The following is a 17,711-nucleotide window of genomic DNA, read 5'->3' as shown; positions in this document are numbered from 1 at the left end:
GTGTGTGTGTGTGTGTCTCTGGGTAGTGTGTGTGTGTGTGTGTGTGTGTGTGTCTCTGGGTAGTGTGTGTGTGTGTGTGTGTGTGTGTGTGTGTCTCTGGGTAGTGTGTGTGTGTGTGTGTGTGTCTCTGGGTAGTGTGTGTGTGTGTCTGGGTAGTGTGTGTGTGTGTGTGTGTGTCTCTGGGTTGTGTGTGTGTGTGTGTGTCTCTGGGTAGTGTGTGTGTGTGTGTGTGTGTCTGGGTAGTGTGTGTGTGTGTGTGTGTGTGTCTCTGGGTAGTGTGTGTGTGTCTCTGGGTAGTGTGTGTGTGTCTCTGGGTAGTGTGTGTGTGTCTCTGGGTAGTGTGTCTCTGGGTAGTGTGTGTGTGTCTCTGGGTAGTGTGTCTCTGGGTAGTGTGTGTGTGTGTGTGTCTCTGGGTAGTGTGTGTGTGTGTGTCTGTCTCTGGGTAGTGTGTGTGTGTGTGTGTGTCTGTCTCTGGGTAGTGTGTGTGTGTGTGTGTGTCTGTCTCTGGGTAGTGTGTGTGTGTGTGTGTGTCTGTCTCTGGGTAGTGTGTGTGTGTGTGTGTGTGTCTGTCTCTGGGTAGTGTGTGTGTGTGTGTGTGTCTGTCTCTGGGTAGTGTGTGTGTGTGTCTGTCTCTGGGTAGTGTGTGTGTGTGTCTGTCTCTGGGTAGTGTGTGTGTGTGTGTGTCTCTGGGTAGTGTGTGTGTGTGTGTGTGTCTCTGGGTAGTGTGTGTGTGTGTGTGTGTGTGTGTGTGTCTCTGGGTAGTGTGTGTGTGTGTCTCTGGGTAGTGTGTGTGTGTGTGTGTGTCTCTGGGTAGTGTGTGTGTGTGTGTCTGTCTCTGGGTAGTGTGTGTGTGTGTGTGTGTGTCTGTCTCTGGGTAGTGTGTGTGTGTGTGTGTGTCTGTCTCTGGGTAGTGTGTGTGTGTGTCTGTCTCTGGGTAGTGTGTGTGTGTGTGTGTGTGTGTGTGTGTGTGTGTGTGTGTGTGTGTGTGTGTGTCTCTGGGTAGTGTGTGTGTGTCTCTGGGTAGTGTGTGTGTGTCTCTGGGTAGTGTGTGTGTGTCTCTGGGTAGTGTGTCTCTGGGTAGTGTGTGTGTGTGTGTGTGTCTCTGGGTAGTGTGTGTGTGTGTGTCTGTCTCTGGGTAGTGTGTGTGTGTGTGTGTGTCTGTCTCTGGGTAGTGTGTGTGTGTGTGTGTGTCTGTCTCTGGGTAGTGTGTGTGTGTGTGTGTGTCTGTCTCTGGGTAGTGTGTGTGTGTGTGTCTCTGGGTAGTGTGTGTGTGTGTCTGTCTCTGGGTAGTGTGTGTGTGTGTGTGTCTCTGGGTAGTGTGTGTGTGTGTGTGTCTCTGGGTAGTGTGTGTGTGTGTGTGTGTGTGTGTGTCTCTGGGTAGTGTGTGTGTGTGTGTGTGTGTGTGTGTCTCTGGGTAGTGTGTGTGTGTGTGTCTGTCTCTGGGTAGTGTGTGTGTGTGTGTGTCTGTCTCTGGGTAGTGTGTGTGTGTGTGTGTCTGGGTAGTGTGTGTGTGTGTGTGTGTGTGTGTGTGTCTCTGGGTAGTGTGTGTGTGTCTCTGGGTAGTGTGTGTGTGTCTCTGGGTAGTGTGTGTGTGTCTCTGGGTAGTGTGTGTGTGTCTCTGGGTAGTGTGTCTCTGGGTAGTGTGTGTGTGTCTCTGGGTAGTGTGTCTCTGGGTAGTGTGTGTGTGTGTGTGTCTCTGGGTAGTGTGTGTGTGTGTGTGTGTGTGTGTGTCTCTGGGTAGTGTGTGTGTGTGTGTGTCTGTCTCTGGGTAGTGTGTGTGTGTGTGTGTCTGTCTCTGGGTAGTGTGTGTGTGTGTGTGTCTGTCTCTGGGTAGTGTGTGTGTGTGTGTCTCTGGGTAGTGTGTGTGTGTGTGTGTGTCTGTCTCTGGGTAGTGTGTGTGTGTGTGTGTCTCTGGGTAGTGTGTGTGTGTGTGTGTGTGTGTGTGTCTCTGGGTAGTCTGTGTGTGTGTGTGTGTGTGTGTGTCTCTGGGTAGTGTGTGTGTGTGTGTGTGTGTCTCTGGGTAGTGTGTGTGTGTGTGTGTGTGTCTCTGGGTAGTGTGTGTGTGTGTGTGTGTGTGCTCTGGGTAGTGTGTGTGTGTGTGTGTGTGTCTCTGGGTAGTGTGTGTGTGTGTGTGTGTCTGTCTCTGGGTAGTGTGTGTGTGTGTGTCTCTGGGTAGTGTGTGTGTGTGTGTGTGTGTGTGCTCTGGGTGTGTGTGTGTGTGTGTGTGTCTCTGGGTAGTGTGTGTGTGTGTGTCTGTCTCTGGGTAGTGTGTGTGTGTGTGTGTGTCTCTGGGTAGTGTGTGTGTGTGTGTGTGTGTGTCTCTGGGTAGTGTGTGTGTGTGTGTGTGTCTCTGGGTGTGTGTGTGTGTGTGTGTGTGTCTGGGTAGTGTGTCTGGGTAGTGTGTGTGTGTGTGTGTGTGTCTGGGTAGTGTGTGTGTGTGTCTCGGGGTAGGCTGGTGGGTGGGTGTGTGTGTGTCTCGGGGTAGGCTAGGTGGGTGTGTGTGTCTCGGGGTAGGCTGTGTGGGTGTGTGTGTGTGTGTCTCGGGGTAGGCTGTGTGGGTGTGTGTGTGTGTGTGTCTCGGGGTAGGCTGTATGTGTGTTTCTCGGGGTAGGCTGTGTGGGTGTGTGTGTGTGTGTCGGGGTAGGCTGTGTGTGTGTGTCGCGGGGTAGGCTGTGTGTGTGTGTGTGTGTGTGTGTGTGTGTGTGTGTGTGCTCGGGGTAGGCTGTGTGTGTGTGTGTGTGTGTGTCTCGGGGTAGGCTGTGTGGGTGTGTGTGTGTGTGTGTGTGCCACGGGGTAGGCTGTGTGGGTGTGTGTTTGTGTGTGTGTCTCTGGGTAGGCTGTGTGTGTGTGTGTGTCTCTGGGTAGGCTGTGTGTGTGTGTGTGTGTGTGGCTCTGGGTAGGCTGTGTGTGTGTGTGTGTGTGTGTCTGGGTAGGCTGGGTGTGCTGTGTGTGTGTGTGTGTGTGTCTCTGGGTAGGCTGTGTGTGTGTGTGTGTGTTTCTCTGGGTAGGCTGTGTGTGTGTGTGTGTGTCTCTCTGGGTAGTGTGTGTGTGTCTCTCTGGGTAGTGTGTGTGTGTGTGTGTGTGTCTGGGTAGTGTGTGTGTGTCTGGGTAGTGTGTGTGTGTGTGTGTGTGTCTCGGGGTAGGCGTGTGTGTGTGTCTCGGGGTAGGCGTGTGTGTGTCTCTGGGTAGGCTGTGTGTGTGTGTGTGTGTGTGTGTCTCTGGGTAGGCTGTGTGTGTGTGTGTGTGTTTCTCTGGGTAGGCTGTGTGTGTGTGTGTGTGTGTTTCTCTGGGTAGGCTGTGTGTGTGTGTGTGTGTGTCTCTGGGTAGGCTGTGTGTGTGTGTGTGTCGTGCGTGGTGCTGGGTAGTGTGTGTGTGTCGGGTGTGTGGCTGGGTAGTGTGTGTGTGTGTGTGTCTCGGGGTAGGCTGTGTGTGTGTCTCGGGGTAGGCGTGTGTGTGTGTGTGTGTGTGTGTGTGTGTGTGTGTGTGTGTGTGTGTCTCTGGGTAGGCTGTGTGTGTGTGTGTGTCTCTGGGTAGGCTGTGTGTGTGTGTGTGTCTCTGGGTAGGCTGTGTGTGTGTGTGTGTCTCTGGGTAGGCTGTGTGTGTGTGTCTCTGGGTAGGCTGTGTGTGTGTGTCTCTGGGTAGGCTGTGTGTGTGTGTGTGTGTGTCTCTGGGTAGGCTGTGTGTGTGTGTGTGTCTCTGGGTAGGCTGTGTGTGTGTGTGTGTGTGTGTGTGTGTGTGTGTGTGTGTGTGTCTCTGGGTAGGCTGTGTGTGTGTGTGTGTGTGTCTCTGGGTAGGCTGTGTGTGTGTGTGTGTCTCTGGGTAGGCTGTGTGTGTGTGTGTGTGTGTGTGTGTGTGTGGTGTGTGTGTGTCTCTGGGTAGGCTGTGTGTGTGTGTGTGTGTGTCTCTGGGTAGGCTGTGTGTGTGTGTGTGTGTGTGTCTCTGGGTAGGCTGTGTGTGTGTCTCTGGGTAGGCTGTGTGTGTGTGTGTGTGTGTGTGTGTGTGTGTGTGTGTGTCTCGGGGTAGGCTGTGTGTGTGTGTGTGCCTCGGGGTAGGCTGTGTGTGTGTGTGTGTCTCGGGGTAGGCTGTGTGTGTGTGTGTGTCTGTCTCGGGGTAGGCTGTGTGTGTGTGTGTGTGTCTGTCTCGGGGTAGGGTGTGTGTGTGTCTGCCTCGGGGTAGGCTGTGTGGGTGGGTGTGTGTGTCTCGGGGTAGGCTGTGTGGGTGGGTGTGTGTGTCTCCGGGTAGGGGGGTGTGTGTTGGTTTGTGAGCATAAAGATACATGTAAGTTAATGTAGCCTACATCTTTTTCTATGATGTGTCAGTTGTTTGAGGAGCGGACGACCCTGGTGTTTCACTGGTTTGACCTTTGGACTGACCGCCAGAGAGAACTCTTCCTCCAGGCTCTGCTGTCACAATGCTCCAACTCCCAGCTCAAGTAAGCACTTCTGACAGACAGGCCTATTGTTATGGTTTATCTGGATCCCCATTAGCTTTTGTAGAAGCAGCAGCTACTCTTCCTGGGGTCCACAAAAAAAACACAAAATATGACAAGTAACAAAACACTGATACACTGATAGACATGGACCGTCACAAACATTTCAAATACAATGATATACAAACAATAATAAAAAATAAACAAATATTGTGTTAGTGTCGTGTGTGTGTGGGTCCCCTCACAGTCCCTGCCGTGCTATGAAATGTTGTTTAATCATTTTTTTAAAAGGTAATTTTGCTGTTTGCTTGAGTAATTGGAGATGGGAGTTCCATGCGATCATGACTCTGTATAATACTATGGGTTGCCGTGAATTCGTTTTGGACATGGGGACTGTGAAGAGACCCATGGTGGCATGTCTTGTGGGGTATGTATGGGTGTTTGTCTGCACAATCAATAACATTCAGCTCAATCTGAGATTTTCATCACAGTAACATTTCTCATTAAATCTAGAAGAGAAGCAGTTCATCTCTCGTCAACTCTCAACCAGGAAAGACTGGCATGTTGTTAGTTCTGTATGTGCAGTTAAGGGCAAGGCATGCTGTTCTGTCAATGTGACTTGACCATGCTAATTGACCATCCAATGTTATACCTAGGAGTTTAGCTTCCTCAAGTTGCTCAATGGTCACACTCTTTATGCACAACTCCAATTGTGGTCTTAGGGAATGTTTTACACCAAAGCCAATGATTTTAGATTTGTTTAAGACCAGTTTATTTATTAATCACCCGTTCTGATACTGACTGTAACTCCTTATTTAGAATTTCAGTATGTGGAATCATCCACATACATAATCATTCTAGCTTTGTGTCAGACCAGTGGCAAATAATTTGTAAAAAATAATTTAAAAAACAAAAATAGAGAATGGTAACGGCCCAAGGCAACTGCCCTGAGGGACACCGCACTGTACATATCTGATTTTAAAGAAGCTTTCATTGAAGAACACTTTCTGGGTTCTGTTGGATAATTAACTCTTCAACCATGTAATGGCAGGTCATGTAAAGTCATAGCAAGTAAGTTTCTTCTATAACAATTTATGATCAATTACATCAAAGGATGCACTGAAATATAACACTACAGCTCCAACTATCATCTTATTATCCATGAATTTTAACCAATCATCTGTCACCTGGGTGCGGCTCGTCAGGAAGTCCGGGATCCAGTTGCAGAGGGAGATGTTCATACCCAGGGTCCATAGCTTAGTGGTGAGCATGGAGGGCACTACGGTGTTGAACGCTGAGCTGTAGTCAATGAAGAGCCTTCTCACATACGTTTTCCTTTTGTACAGATGGGAAATCAAATCAAACGTTATTTGTCACATGTGCCGAATAAAGCAAGTGTAGACCTTACCGTGAAATGCTTACTTACAAGCCCTTAACCAACAGTGCAGTTCAAGAAGAGTTAAGAAAATATTTACCAAATAAATAAAAGTAAAAAGTAACATAACGACGAGGCAATATACAGGGAGTACCGATACCAAGTCAGTGTGCGGGGGTACAGGTTAGTTGAGGTAATTTGTGCATGTAGGTAGGGGTGAAGTGACTATGCTTAGATAATAAACAGCGAGTAGCAGCAGTGTACAAAACAAATGGAGGGGGGACGGGGTCAATGTAAATAGTCCGGTGGCCATTTGATTAATTGTTCAGCAGTCTTATGGCTTGGAGGTAGAAGCTGTTAAGAAGCCTTTTAGTCCCAAGTCTTGGCGCTCCGGTACCACTTGTCGTGCGGTAGCAGAGAAAACAGTCTATGTCTTGGGTGACTGGAGTCTCTGACAATTTTATGGGCTTTCCTCTGACACCTCCTATTATATAGGTCCTGGATGGCAGGAAGCTTAGCCCCAGTGATGTACTGGGCAGTACGCACTACCCTCTGCAGCGCCTTACGGTCAGATGCCGAGCAGTTGCCATACCAGGCAGTGATGCAACCAGTCAGGATGCTCTCGATGGTGCAGCTGTAGAACTTTTTGTGGATCTGGGGACCCATACCAAATCTTCTCAGTCTCCTGAGGGGGAAAAGGTTTTGTCGTACCCTCTTCACGACTGTCTTGGTGTGTTTGGACCATGATAGTTTGTTGGTGATGTGGACACCAAGGAACTTGAATCTCTCGACCCGCTCCACTACAGCCCCATTGATGTTAATGGGGGTCTGTTCGGCCCGCCTTTTCCTGTAGTCTATGATCAGCTCCTTTTGTCTTGCTCACATTGAGGGAGAGGTTGTTATCCTGGCACCACACTGCCAGTTTTCTGACCTCCTCCCTATTGGCTGTCTCATTGTCTGTGATCAGGCCTACCACTTTTATGTCGTCAGTAAACTTAATGATAGTGTTGAAGTCGTGTTTGGCCACGCAGTCATGGGTGAACAGGGAGTACAGGAGGGGACTAAGTACACACCCCTGAGGGGCCCCAATGTTGAGGATCAGCATGGCAAACATGTTGTTGCCTACCCTTGCCACCTGGGGGTGGCCTGTCAGGAAGTCTAGGATCCAGTTGCAGAGGGAGGTGTTTAGTTCCAGGGTCCTTAGCTTACTGATGAGCTTCGTGGGCACTATGGTGTTGAACGCTGAGCTGTAGTCAATGAACAGCATTCTCACATAGGTGTTCCTTTTGTCCAGGTGGGAAAGGGCAGTGTGGAGTGCAATTGAGATTGCGTCATCTGTGGATCTGTTGGTGCAGAATGCGAATTGGAGTCGGTCTAGGGTATCCGGGAGGATGCTGTTGATGTGAGCCACCAGCCTTTCAAAGCACTTCATGGCTACCGAGTGCTACGGGCCGGTAATCATTTGGGCAGGTTACCTTCGCTTCCTTGGGCACAGGGACTCTGGTGGTCTGCTTGAAACATGTATGTATTACAGACTCGGTCAGGGAGAGGTTGAAAATGTCAGTGAAGACACTTGCCAGTTGTTCCGCGCATGCTTTGAGTAAATGTCCTGGTAATCCGTCTGGCCCCGCGGTTTTGTCAATGTTGACCTGTTTAACCTCTATGGGACCGGCGGGACGAATTCGTCCCACCTACGTAACAGCCACTGCCATCCTGTGGCGCGATTTTCAAAATCTTCAAAATCATATTACTTCAATTTCTCAAACATATGACTATTTTACAGCCATTTAAAGATAAGACTCTCGTTAATCTAACCACACTGTCCGATTTCAAAAAGGCTTTACAACGAAAGCAAAACATTAGATTATGTCAGCAGAGTACCAAGCCAGAAATAATCAGACACCCATTTTTCAAGCCAGCATATAATGTCACCAAAACCCAGAAGACAGCTAAATGCAGCACTCACCTTTGATGATCTTCATCAGATGACAACCCTAGGACATTATGTTATACAATACATGCATGTTTTGTTCAATCAAGTTCATATTTATATCAAAAACCAGCTTTTTACATTAGCATGTGACGTTCAGAACTAGCATACCCCCCGCAAACTTACGGGGAATTCGCTAACATTTTACTAAATTACTCACGATAAACGTTCACAAAAAGCATAACAATTATTTTAAGAATTATAGATACAGACCTCCTCTATGCACTCGATATGTCCGATTTTAAAATAGCTTTTTGGTGAAAGCACATTTTGCAATATTCTAAGTACATAGCCCAGGCATCACGGGCTCGCTATTTAGACACCCGGCAAGTTTAGCACTCACCATAATCATATTTACTATTATAAAAATGTCATTACCTTTTGTTGTCTTCGTCAGAATGCACACCCAGGACGTCTACTTCAATAACAAATGTTGGTTTGGTCCAAAATAATCCATCGTTATATCCGAATAGCGGCGTTTTGTTCGTGCGTTCCAGACACTATCCGAAATAGTAAAGAAGTGTCGCGCGCTTGGCGCAATTCCTGACAATAAAATTCAAAGTATTCAATTGCCGTACGTCGAAGCATGTCAACCGCTGTTTAAAATCAATTTTTACGTCATTTTTCTCGTAGAAAAGCGATAAAATTCCGACAGGGAATCTCCTTTTCGGCAAACAGAGGAAAAAATCCCAAAGGCGGGGGCGGTCGGGGTCACGCGCATAAGCTAGTGTCTCTTGATGGGCCACTTGAGAAAGGCGATAATGTGTTTCAGCCTGGGGCTGGAATGACGACATTCTCTTTTTTCCCGGGCTCTGAGAGCCTATGGACGACGTGGGAAGTGTCACGTTAGAGCAGAGATCCTTAGTAAATGATAGAGATGGCAAAGAAGTTCCAGAAATGGTCAGACAGGCCACTTCCTGTAAAGGAATCTCTCAGGTTTTGACCTGCCATTTGAGTTCTGTTATACTCACAGACACCATTCAAACAGTTTTAGAAAATTTAGGGTGTTTTCTATCCATATGTAATAAGTATATGCATATTTTAGTTACTGAGTAGGAGTGGTAACCAGATTAAATCGGGTATGTTTTTTATCCAGCCGTGTCAATGCTGCCCCCTAGCCCTAACAGGTTAAAGGTCTTGCCCACATCGGCTACTGAGAGCGTTATCACACAGTCATCTAGAACAGCTGGTGCTCTCGTGCATCCTTCAGTGTTGCTTACCTCGAAGCGAGCATAAAAGGCATTTAGCTCGTCTGGTAGGCTTGTATAACTGGGAAGCTCGGGGCTGGGTTTCCCTTTGTAGTCCGTAATAGTTTTCAAGCCATGCCACATCCGACGAGCATCAGAGCCGGTATAGTAGGATTTGATTTTAGTCCTGTATTGACGCATTCCCTGCTTGATGGTTCGTTCACTGTTCAGTGTTGTCATTTAACTTCTGAGTTGTTCCACTTTAGTGAAATAGTAATTTAAATTATTGTCAATATCAGGGGCTTCTCTTTACCATTTAAGTAGTGTTACCTCGGTGTGCCTTTCAGCTTCATCTGAGAAGGCCACTTTTCACTGTCTTGTGCTTATGAAAGTCTACTAATATCGGGGTCCTATTCTGTCGCTGTTCACGGTGCTGCAATATTTTATCGCCGCTATAAGCTTGCTCGTTTACATTAGCACCACCGTTGAATACTTTACTCTTGTGAGAAATTAATCACACCAGCAGACACTGCAAATCAAATCAAACTTTATTTATACAGCACATTTCAGACACAGATGCAACACGATGTCACTTTACAGGAAAATGAATTAACAAAATAGATGACAGCCATGATGGGAGTTCAAACAGTAAAGCAGAGAACAAATGCGTTCCTTGGTTAAAAACCCAAATAAATAAATAAATAAATATATATATCTCTTTGTATGTACTGTATATAACAGCCCTGTATATTGAACAGGCTGTCTGTCTGCTCAAATAGTCCCATCTACTAGTCCTATAGTGTGTGTGTGTGTATGTGTGTGTATATATATATATCTCAAAAAAATAAAGGGAACACTTAAACAACACAATGTAACTCCAAGTCAATCACACTTCTGTGAAATCAAACTGTCCACTTAGGAAGCAACACTGATTGACAATAAATTTCACATGCTGTTGTGCAAATGGAATAGACAACAGGTGGAAATTATAGGCAATTAGCAAGACACCCCCAATAAAGGAGTGGTTCTGCAGGTGGGGACCACAGACCACTTCTCAGTTCCTATGCTTCCTGGCTGATGTTTTGGTCACTTTTGAATGCTGGCGGTGCTTTCACTCTAGTGGTAGCATGAGACGGAGTCTACAACCCACACAAGTGACTCAGGTAGTGCAGCTCATCCAGGATGGCACATCAATGCGAGCTGTGGCAAGAAGGTTTGCTGTGTCTGTCAGCGTAGTGTCCAGAGCATGGAGGCGCTACCAGGAGACAGGCCAGTACATCAGGAGACGTGGGGAGGCCGTAGGAGGGCAACAACCCAGCAGCAGGACCGCTACCTCTGCCTTTGTGCAAGGAGGAGCAGGAGGCGCACTGCCAGAGCCCTGCAAAATGACCTCCAGCAGGCCACAAATGTGCATGTGTCTGCTCAAACGGTCAGAAACAGACTCCATGAGGGTGGTATGATGGCCCGACGTCCACAGGTGGGGGTTGTGCTTACAGCCCAACACCGTGCAGGACGTTTGGCATTTGCCAGAGAACACCAAGATTGGCAAATTTGCCACTGGCGCCCTGTGCTCTTCACAGATGAAAGCAGGTTCACACTGAGCACGTGACAGACGTGACAGAGTCTGGAGACGCCGTGGAGAACGTTCTGCTGCCTGCAATATCCTCCAGCATGACCGGTTTGGCGGTAGGTCAGTCATGGTGTGGGGTGGCATTTCTTTGGGGAGCCGCGCAGCCCTCCATGTGCTCGCCAGAGGTAGCCTGACTGCCATTAGGTACCGAGATGAGATCCTCAGACCCCTTGTGAGACCATATGCTGGTGCGGTTGGCCCTGGGTTCCTCCTAATGCAAGACAATGCTAGACCTCATGTGGCTGGAGTGTGTCAGCAGTTCCTGCAAGAGGAAGGCATTGATGCTATGGACTGGCCCGCCCGTTCCCCAGACCTGAATCCAATTGAGCACATCTGGGACATCATGTCTCGCTCCATCTACCAACGCCACGTTGCACCACAGACTGTCCAGGAGTTGGCGGATGCTTTAGTCCAGGCCTGGGAGGAGATCCCTCAGGAGACCATCCGCCACCTCATCAGGAGCATGCCCAGGCGTTGTAGGGAGGTCATACAGGCACGTGGAGGCCACACACACTACTGAGCCTCATTTTGACTTGTTTTAAGGACATTACATCAAAGTTGGATCAGCCTGTAGTGTGGTTTTCCACTTTCATTTTGAGTGTGACTCCAAATCCAGACCTCCATGGGTTGATAAATTGGATTTCCATTGATTATTTTTATGTGATTTTGTTGTCAGCACATTCAACTATGTAAAGAAAAAAGTATTTAATAAGATTATTTCTTTCATTCAGATCTAGGATGTGTTGTTTAAGTGTTCCATTTATTTTTTTGAGCAGTGTATGTAATGTATGTATGGATGTATGGATAGATAGATAGATAGATAGATAGTCCTAGGCTATAGTTAAATAGACCCCATATATATGCAGGGGACAAGGGAATCAGCTCACTTCGTTATATCAGTGTACAGAATTAACACACATCCCTGGTGTTTTGGTGTTCTCGTCTCCCTCATGTAAAAGTACTACTGAATCTCCCTCATGTAAAAGTACTACTGAATTACTGCACACAACCTATTCATGCGGTAGTGACTATTTAGAGATGTGTAGGTGTTCTCTAGTGAATGTGTAGTTTTATGCAGTATACTCAAGATACACAAGTAGAGTTTTGTGGTTTTCAGAGGGAAAATAGTAGTGTTTCCAGTAGTAATCATGTAGAGATTTTTACTACTTGTTTGTTTTGTGAATAAGTAGTCAAAACACTACAGGCAGACTACACCAGTTTTTCAGTAGTGATCAGTAGAGTTTGGCAGCTCGTGGCTGCACTTCCTGTGCTCTTGACCACCGAAGAAGACAAAATAGGAAGTAGTTGGTCGTTGTTAGCTAGCTACTGTTTGACAATCCCGAATGTAATCATTTTCCATCCTTTGCCATCCTGTCTTTCATAACCCTAATTATGCTGGCACCATCTGTAAGTTTAACTTTCCTTTATGTTATATGAATTCTGTCATGTCATTGTTTAGCCGTTTATATAACTTGTTACCACATCAAAAAGATTGCTAGCCAAATGGTCTTAGCCGTTTTTCATAGAGATATATTGTGTTTAGCCTAGCTGTTTGCTAGCCCCATTGAAATGTTCCTATGTAACAGTGGAGGCTGCTGAGTGGAGGACGGCTCATAAATAACGGCTGGAAATTAGCGAATGGAATGGCATCAAACAGATGGAACTCAGCCATTACCACGAGCCTGTCCTCCCTAATTAAGGTTGCCACCAACCTCCTGTGCTATATAGCCTCTGTTTTCATCATGCATGCATAAGTGTGTGTGTTTGTATGCAAATGTACAGTATTTTCATGTTAATATACTTACCCATTCTACTTACCTCTTTTGACCTGTTGCCAAGGAGGCCCTTGACATAAGACTGGAGGCCATTGTTGGTAAGATTGTGTTGTCTTACAGTGCATTCGGAAAGTATTCAGACCCCTTGACTTTTTCCACATTTTGTTACGTTACAGCCTTCTTCTAAAATCAATTAAATAATTTCTTTTTTCTCATCAATCTACACACAATACCCCATAATCGCAAACACAGGTTTTTTTGAAATTTTTCAAATGTGTGTGTATATATAAAAAACAGTAATACCTTATTTACGTAAGTATTCAGACACTTTGCTATGAGACTCGAAATTGAGCTCAGGTGCATCCTGTTTCCATTGATCATCCTTGAGATGTTTCTACAACTTGATTGGAGTCCACCTGTGGTAAATTCTATTGATTGGACATGATTTGGAAAGGTACACACCTGTCTATATAAGGTCCCACAGTAGACAGTGCATGTCAGAGCAAAAACCAAGCCATGAGGTCTGTTAAAAAGAAAAATGCTATTGGAACCTCTTTGCAATAAGGAATTGAGACCAAAAGCTCAAGAGAAGTTTCAAGTGTTTAATACCAAGGATACAGTCAGCTGAGTGCATACATTTAGAAAGCTCATAACACATTATATACTCTTCCCTTATAGGCGTCACCTCCCCAGCTATACCTTTTATTACCCCAATGAGTTTCCCTCCTTTCCCCTGTGGAATGTCCATGGTCCTCTCTTTGTCTAGCTAGAAGTCAGAATCACAACCCGTCCATCTTCATTCTGGGCCTGACCCTTCTCTCTGATCCTAGGCAATTATCTGATTTAGGTCAACCTTTTTTAAATTAGCATACACACAATTTCATGGTCTAAACTCTATTAATACTCACAGTAATCATTCACTAAACAGGATACAAAACAAACTACAGTTTAACTTGAAACATGTTACATTTTAACAGAATCCATCAGGTTGAAGGAATTGTCCATAGAGCACCGATGACAGGATTGTGTCGAGGCACAGATCTGGGGAAGGGTACCAAAAAAATTCTGCAAGCATTGAAGGTCCCCAAGAACACGGTGGCCATGTAGACAATTCCTTCAACCTGATGGATTCTTAAATGGAGAAATTTGGAACCACGAAGACTCTTCATAGAGCTGGCCACCTGGCCAAACTGAACAATCGGGGGAAAAGGGCCTTGGTCAGGGAGGTGACCAAGAACCCAATGGTCACTCTGACAGAACTCCAGATATGGGAGAACCTTCCAGAAGGACAACCATCTCTGCAGCACTCCACCAATCATGCCTTTATGGTAGAGTGGCCAGACGGAAGACATTCCTCAGTAAAATGCACATGGCAGCTCGCAAGGAGTTTGCTAAAAGTCACCTAAAGGACTCTGAGACCATGTGAAACAAGATTCTCTGATCTGATGAAACCAAGATGGCATTCAGGTCAAAGATTTCAAAGTGTCACGCCTGGAGGAAACCTAGCACCAACCTGGCACCATCCCTAAGGATGGTGGTGGCAGCATCATGCTGTGGGGATGTTTTTCAGCAGCAGGGACTGGGAAACTAGTCAGGATCGAGGGAAAGATTAATGGAGCAAAGTACAGAGAGATCCTTGATGAAAACCTACTCCAGAGCTCTCAGGAACTCAGACTGGGGGTGAAGGTTCACCTTCCAACAGGACATCGACCCTAAGCACACAGCCAAGACAACGCAAGAGTGGCTTCGGGACAAGACTGTGAATGTCCTTGAGTAGCCCAGCCAGAGCCCGGACTTGAACCTGATCGAACATCTCTTGAGAGACCTGAAAATAGCTGCGACACTCCATCCAACCTGACAGCGCTTGAGAGGATCTACAGAGACGAATGGGAGAAACTCCCCAAATACAGGTGTGCCAAGCTTGTAGCATCATACCCAAGAAGACTCCTGGCTGTGATCACTGCCAAAGGTGCTTCAACAAAGTACTGAGTAAAGGGTCTGAATACTTACGTAAATGTGATAAATTAGCAAAAATGTATAAAAACCTGTTTTTCATTTGTCATTATGGGGTATTGTGTGTAGATTGACGAATTAAAAACATTATTTTTTTTGAATGAGGATGTAATGTAACAAAATGTGGAAAAAGTCAAGGGTTCTGAATACTTTCCAAACGCACTTTGACCTCTGTTAGCAGATGATTGATAATGGCTTAAAGTTGGTTGTCTCTTGTGCTCGTCTATATTTTCTGAAAGGTTACGAGTTGGAAGAGGATCAGGATGCTTAAGTCAAAGCTGAATGAACACAAGGCCTCAAATGGATTAAAATGTTGTAATGAATTTATTAAATGTAATGAATGAAATTAAAACAATTACAATTAAGTTTGTAAGTTTATTTATTGTGTGATGAACATGTAGGAATTGAGTATGATACAGCGGTAATGTGTAGGCATTGTGTAGTAATTCAATAGTAAAACATGTAGGAATTGTGTAGGTTTTAAGTAGTTGACACCCAAACGCTCAGTAGTTACACAGTAGTCATTAAGGAAGAATGATGTAGGGATTGAAACAGGAAATATATGTCCCAATCAAATCAAATCAAATGTATTTATATAGCCCTTCTTACATCAGCTGATATCTCAAAGTGCTGTACAGAAACCCAGCCTAAAACCCCAAACAGCAAGTAATGCAGGTGTAGAAGCACGGTGGCTAGGAAAAACTCCCTAGAAAGGCCAAAACCTAGGAAGAAACCTAGAGAGGAACCAGGCTATGAGGGGTGGCCAGTCCTCTTCTGGCTGTGCCGGGTGGAGATTATAACAGCACATGGCCTAGATGTTCAAATGTTCATAAATGACCAGCATGGTCAAATAATAATAATCATAGTAGTTGTCGCGGGTGCAACAAGTCAGTAACACAAGAGTAAGTGTCAGTTGGCTTTTTCATAGCCGATCTTTGAGAGTATCTCTACCGCTCCTGCTGTCTCTAGAGAGTTGAAAACAGCAGGTCTGGGACAGGTAGCACGTCCGGTGAACAGGTCAGGGTTCCATAGCCGCAGGCAGAACAGCCAGGTGAACTGGGGACAGCAAGGAGCCATCAAGCCAGGTAGTCCTGAGGCATGGTCCTCGGGCTCAGGTCCTCCGAGAACATATTTAAATTCACACAGGACACCGGAAAAGACAAGAGAAATACTCCAGATGTGACAGACTGACCCTAGCCCCCCGACACATAAACTACTGCAGCATAAATACTGGAGGCTGAGACAGAAGGGGTCAGGAGATACACCAATGTATCACTCATTACCACTTTAATGACTAACGTTACATAAAACACCACTGGTTTCCTACACATCTCAATAGCAATCCAGTAGTAAAAACCTTGTTAGTTTGCTGTTGATCTTGTGTCGTAATTCAGTAGTACTTTTTCCCATGAGGGGCTCTAATCTCTGACTCCGTGAGCCAAGGTCCTGCAGGGATTGGCTGATGCAGATCGTGCCGGTGACGCGCGTGGACTTCACCTCCATGTTACCACGGTTCCTGTCTCTCTATGTGATGTCATTCCTGACCCCTCGTGACCTCTGCTCTGCCGCACAGGTCAGCTGGCATTGGAGGGTCCTGGTTGAACAGGTGAGGGGTTAGGGCTCGTTTTCTCTCCGTCGCTCCCTCCCTCTCTCTCTCTCTTCCTCTTTCTCCCTTTAGTACTGTGTGTGAGGTTAACTGACCTCTACACCCCCCCCCCACACACACACCTCCTCTCTCCGTAGGACTGTCTTTGGTCGGTGAGGTGTGTGCGCCGGGGCTGGTTCCTGCCCTATAATCCAGGGGACAGAGAGTATGGTGGGTGGAAGAGCCACTATGTATCCTGTGTGTCCACTCTGGACTGGCTGACACCCAGAGAGGCAGCACAAACGTACGGCACCCTCAACATGCCCTGCTCAGGAGAGAGGGAGGAGGAGGAGGAGAGACGCAGGGAGAGGAGGATCAGACAAACCATCAGGGAGAGAGTGGAGGAGCAGAAGAGTGAGTGAGAGGATGAGAGTGGAGGATGAGAGGATGAGAGAGGAGGAGAGGAGAGAGTGGAGGAGGAGAGTGTTGGAGGAGAGAGTGGAGGAGGAGAGAGGAGAGAGTGGAGGAGGAGAGAAGAGAGTGGAGGAGGAGAGAAGAGAGTGGAGGAGAGGAGAGAAGAGAGTGGAGGAGAAGAGAGAAGAGTGGAGGAGAAGAGAGTGGAGGAGAAGAGAGAAGAGTGGAGGAGAAGAGAGTGGAGGAGGGGAGAGAAGAGTGGAGGAGGAGAGGAGGAGAAGAGGAGAGGAGAGGAGAGAAGAGAGTGGAGTGGAGGAGAGAAGAGAGTGGAGGAGAGGAGAGGGAGGATGAGAGTGAAGGAGGAGAGGATGAGAGTGGAGGAGGAGAGGATGAGAGTGGAGGAGGGGAGAGTGGAGGAGGGGAGAGTGGGAGGGAGGAGAGAGTGGAGAGAGGAGGAGAGAGTGGAGAGAGGAGGAGAGAGTGGAGGAGAGGATGGGAGTGGAGGAGAGGATGGGAGTGGAGGAGAGAGTGAAGGAGGAGAGAGTGGAGGAGGAGAGAGGAGGGAGTGGAGGAGGAGAGAGTGGAGGAGAGGATGAGAGTGGAGGAGGAGAGAAGAGGAGAGGAGCGGAGGAGAGGAGCAGAAGAGGGAGGAGAGGATCAGTTATGTGGTGCTGTATGACCCAGCTGGTAGAGCATGAGGCCAGGATAGTGGCTTTGGATAGAAGCATCTCTATTACTGTGTTGGATTAGATACAGAGGTGGCAGCCAGGGTGGATGATACCTCCTTTCTCTGTGTTCTCCACAGGAGCTTCGCTGAAGTCCAGACCAGCCTGGAGGAGCAACAGCAACAGACCAGGGGGAATAGTGGTCAGCCGTCCCCAGGGAGAGTGGCTGGTGCCTGGGAGAACGAGGAGCGTTCAGCCCTCTCCATCCTGGTTGTCAGACAGGACGGGGCGTGTCTGTTTAACCCCTGACGTCAGCCTTAACTTGACCCCCACTCTGACCCTGGAGAAGAGCCAGCTCTCCAGCCATGTGAGGTCCCAGGCCATGGGGTGAGAGGCCTTGCCCAATCATAGATATAGACCTCAACGGTTTGGTTCATGGGACAGTGTGTGTTTTTTTTATTTGTATTTATTTCACCTTTATTTAACCGGGTAGGCTAGTTGAGAACAAGTTCTCATTTACAACTGCGACCTGGCCAAGATAAAGCAAGCAGTTTGACACATACAACAACACAGAGTTACACATGGAATAAACAAACATACATACAGTCAATAATACAGTAGAAAGAAAGTCTATATAAAGTGTGTGCA

The 17,711-nt window shown here is 47.0% G+C and overlaps 1 protein-coding gene across 1 annotated transcript in view; it reads left to right on the top strand.

The window, feature by feature from the left end:
* The window catches only part of ect2l (epithelial cell transforming 2 like), a 39,838-nt gene that overhangs the window by 1,457 nt on the left and 20,670 nt on the right, over window positions 1-17,711 (top strand). The window contains exons 2-5 of the mRNA XM_082955497.1: window positions 4,320-4,432; window positions 15,843-16,005; window positions 16,143-16,398; window positions 17,204-17,450. Coding sequence (XP_082811623.1) covers window positions 4,320-4,432; window positions 15,843-16,005; window positions 16,143-16,398; window positions 17,204-17,450 — 779 coding nt within the window. The remainder of the gene's footprint in view (window positions 1-4,319; window positions 4,433-15,842; window positions 16,006-16,142; window positions 16,399-17,203; window positions 17,451-17,711) is intronic.

This window comes from Salmo salar, chromosome 09 (assembly GCF_965601325.2).
Source record: "Salmo salar chromosome 09, fSalSal1, whole genome shotgun sequence".
NCBI classification, from domain to species: Eukaryota; Metazoa; Chordata; class Actinopteri; order Salmoniformes; family Salmonidae; genus Salmo; species Salmo salar.
This window is presented reverse-complemented; position numbering and strand designations above follow the sequence as displayed.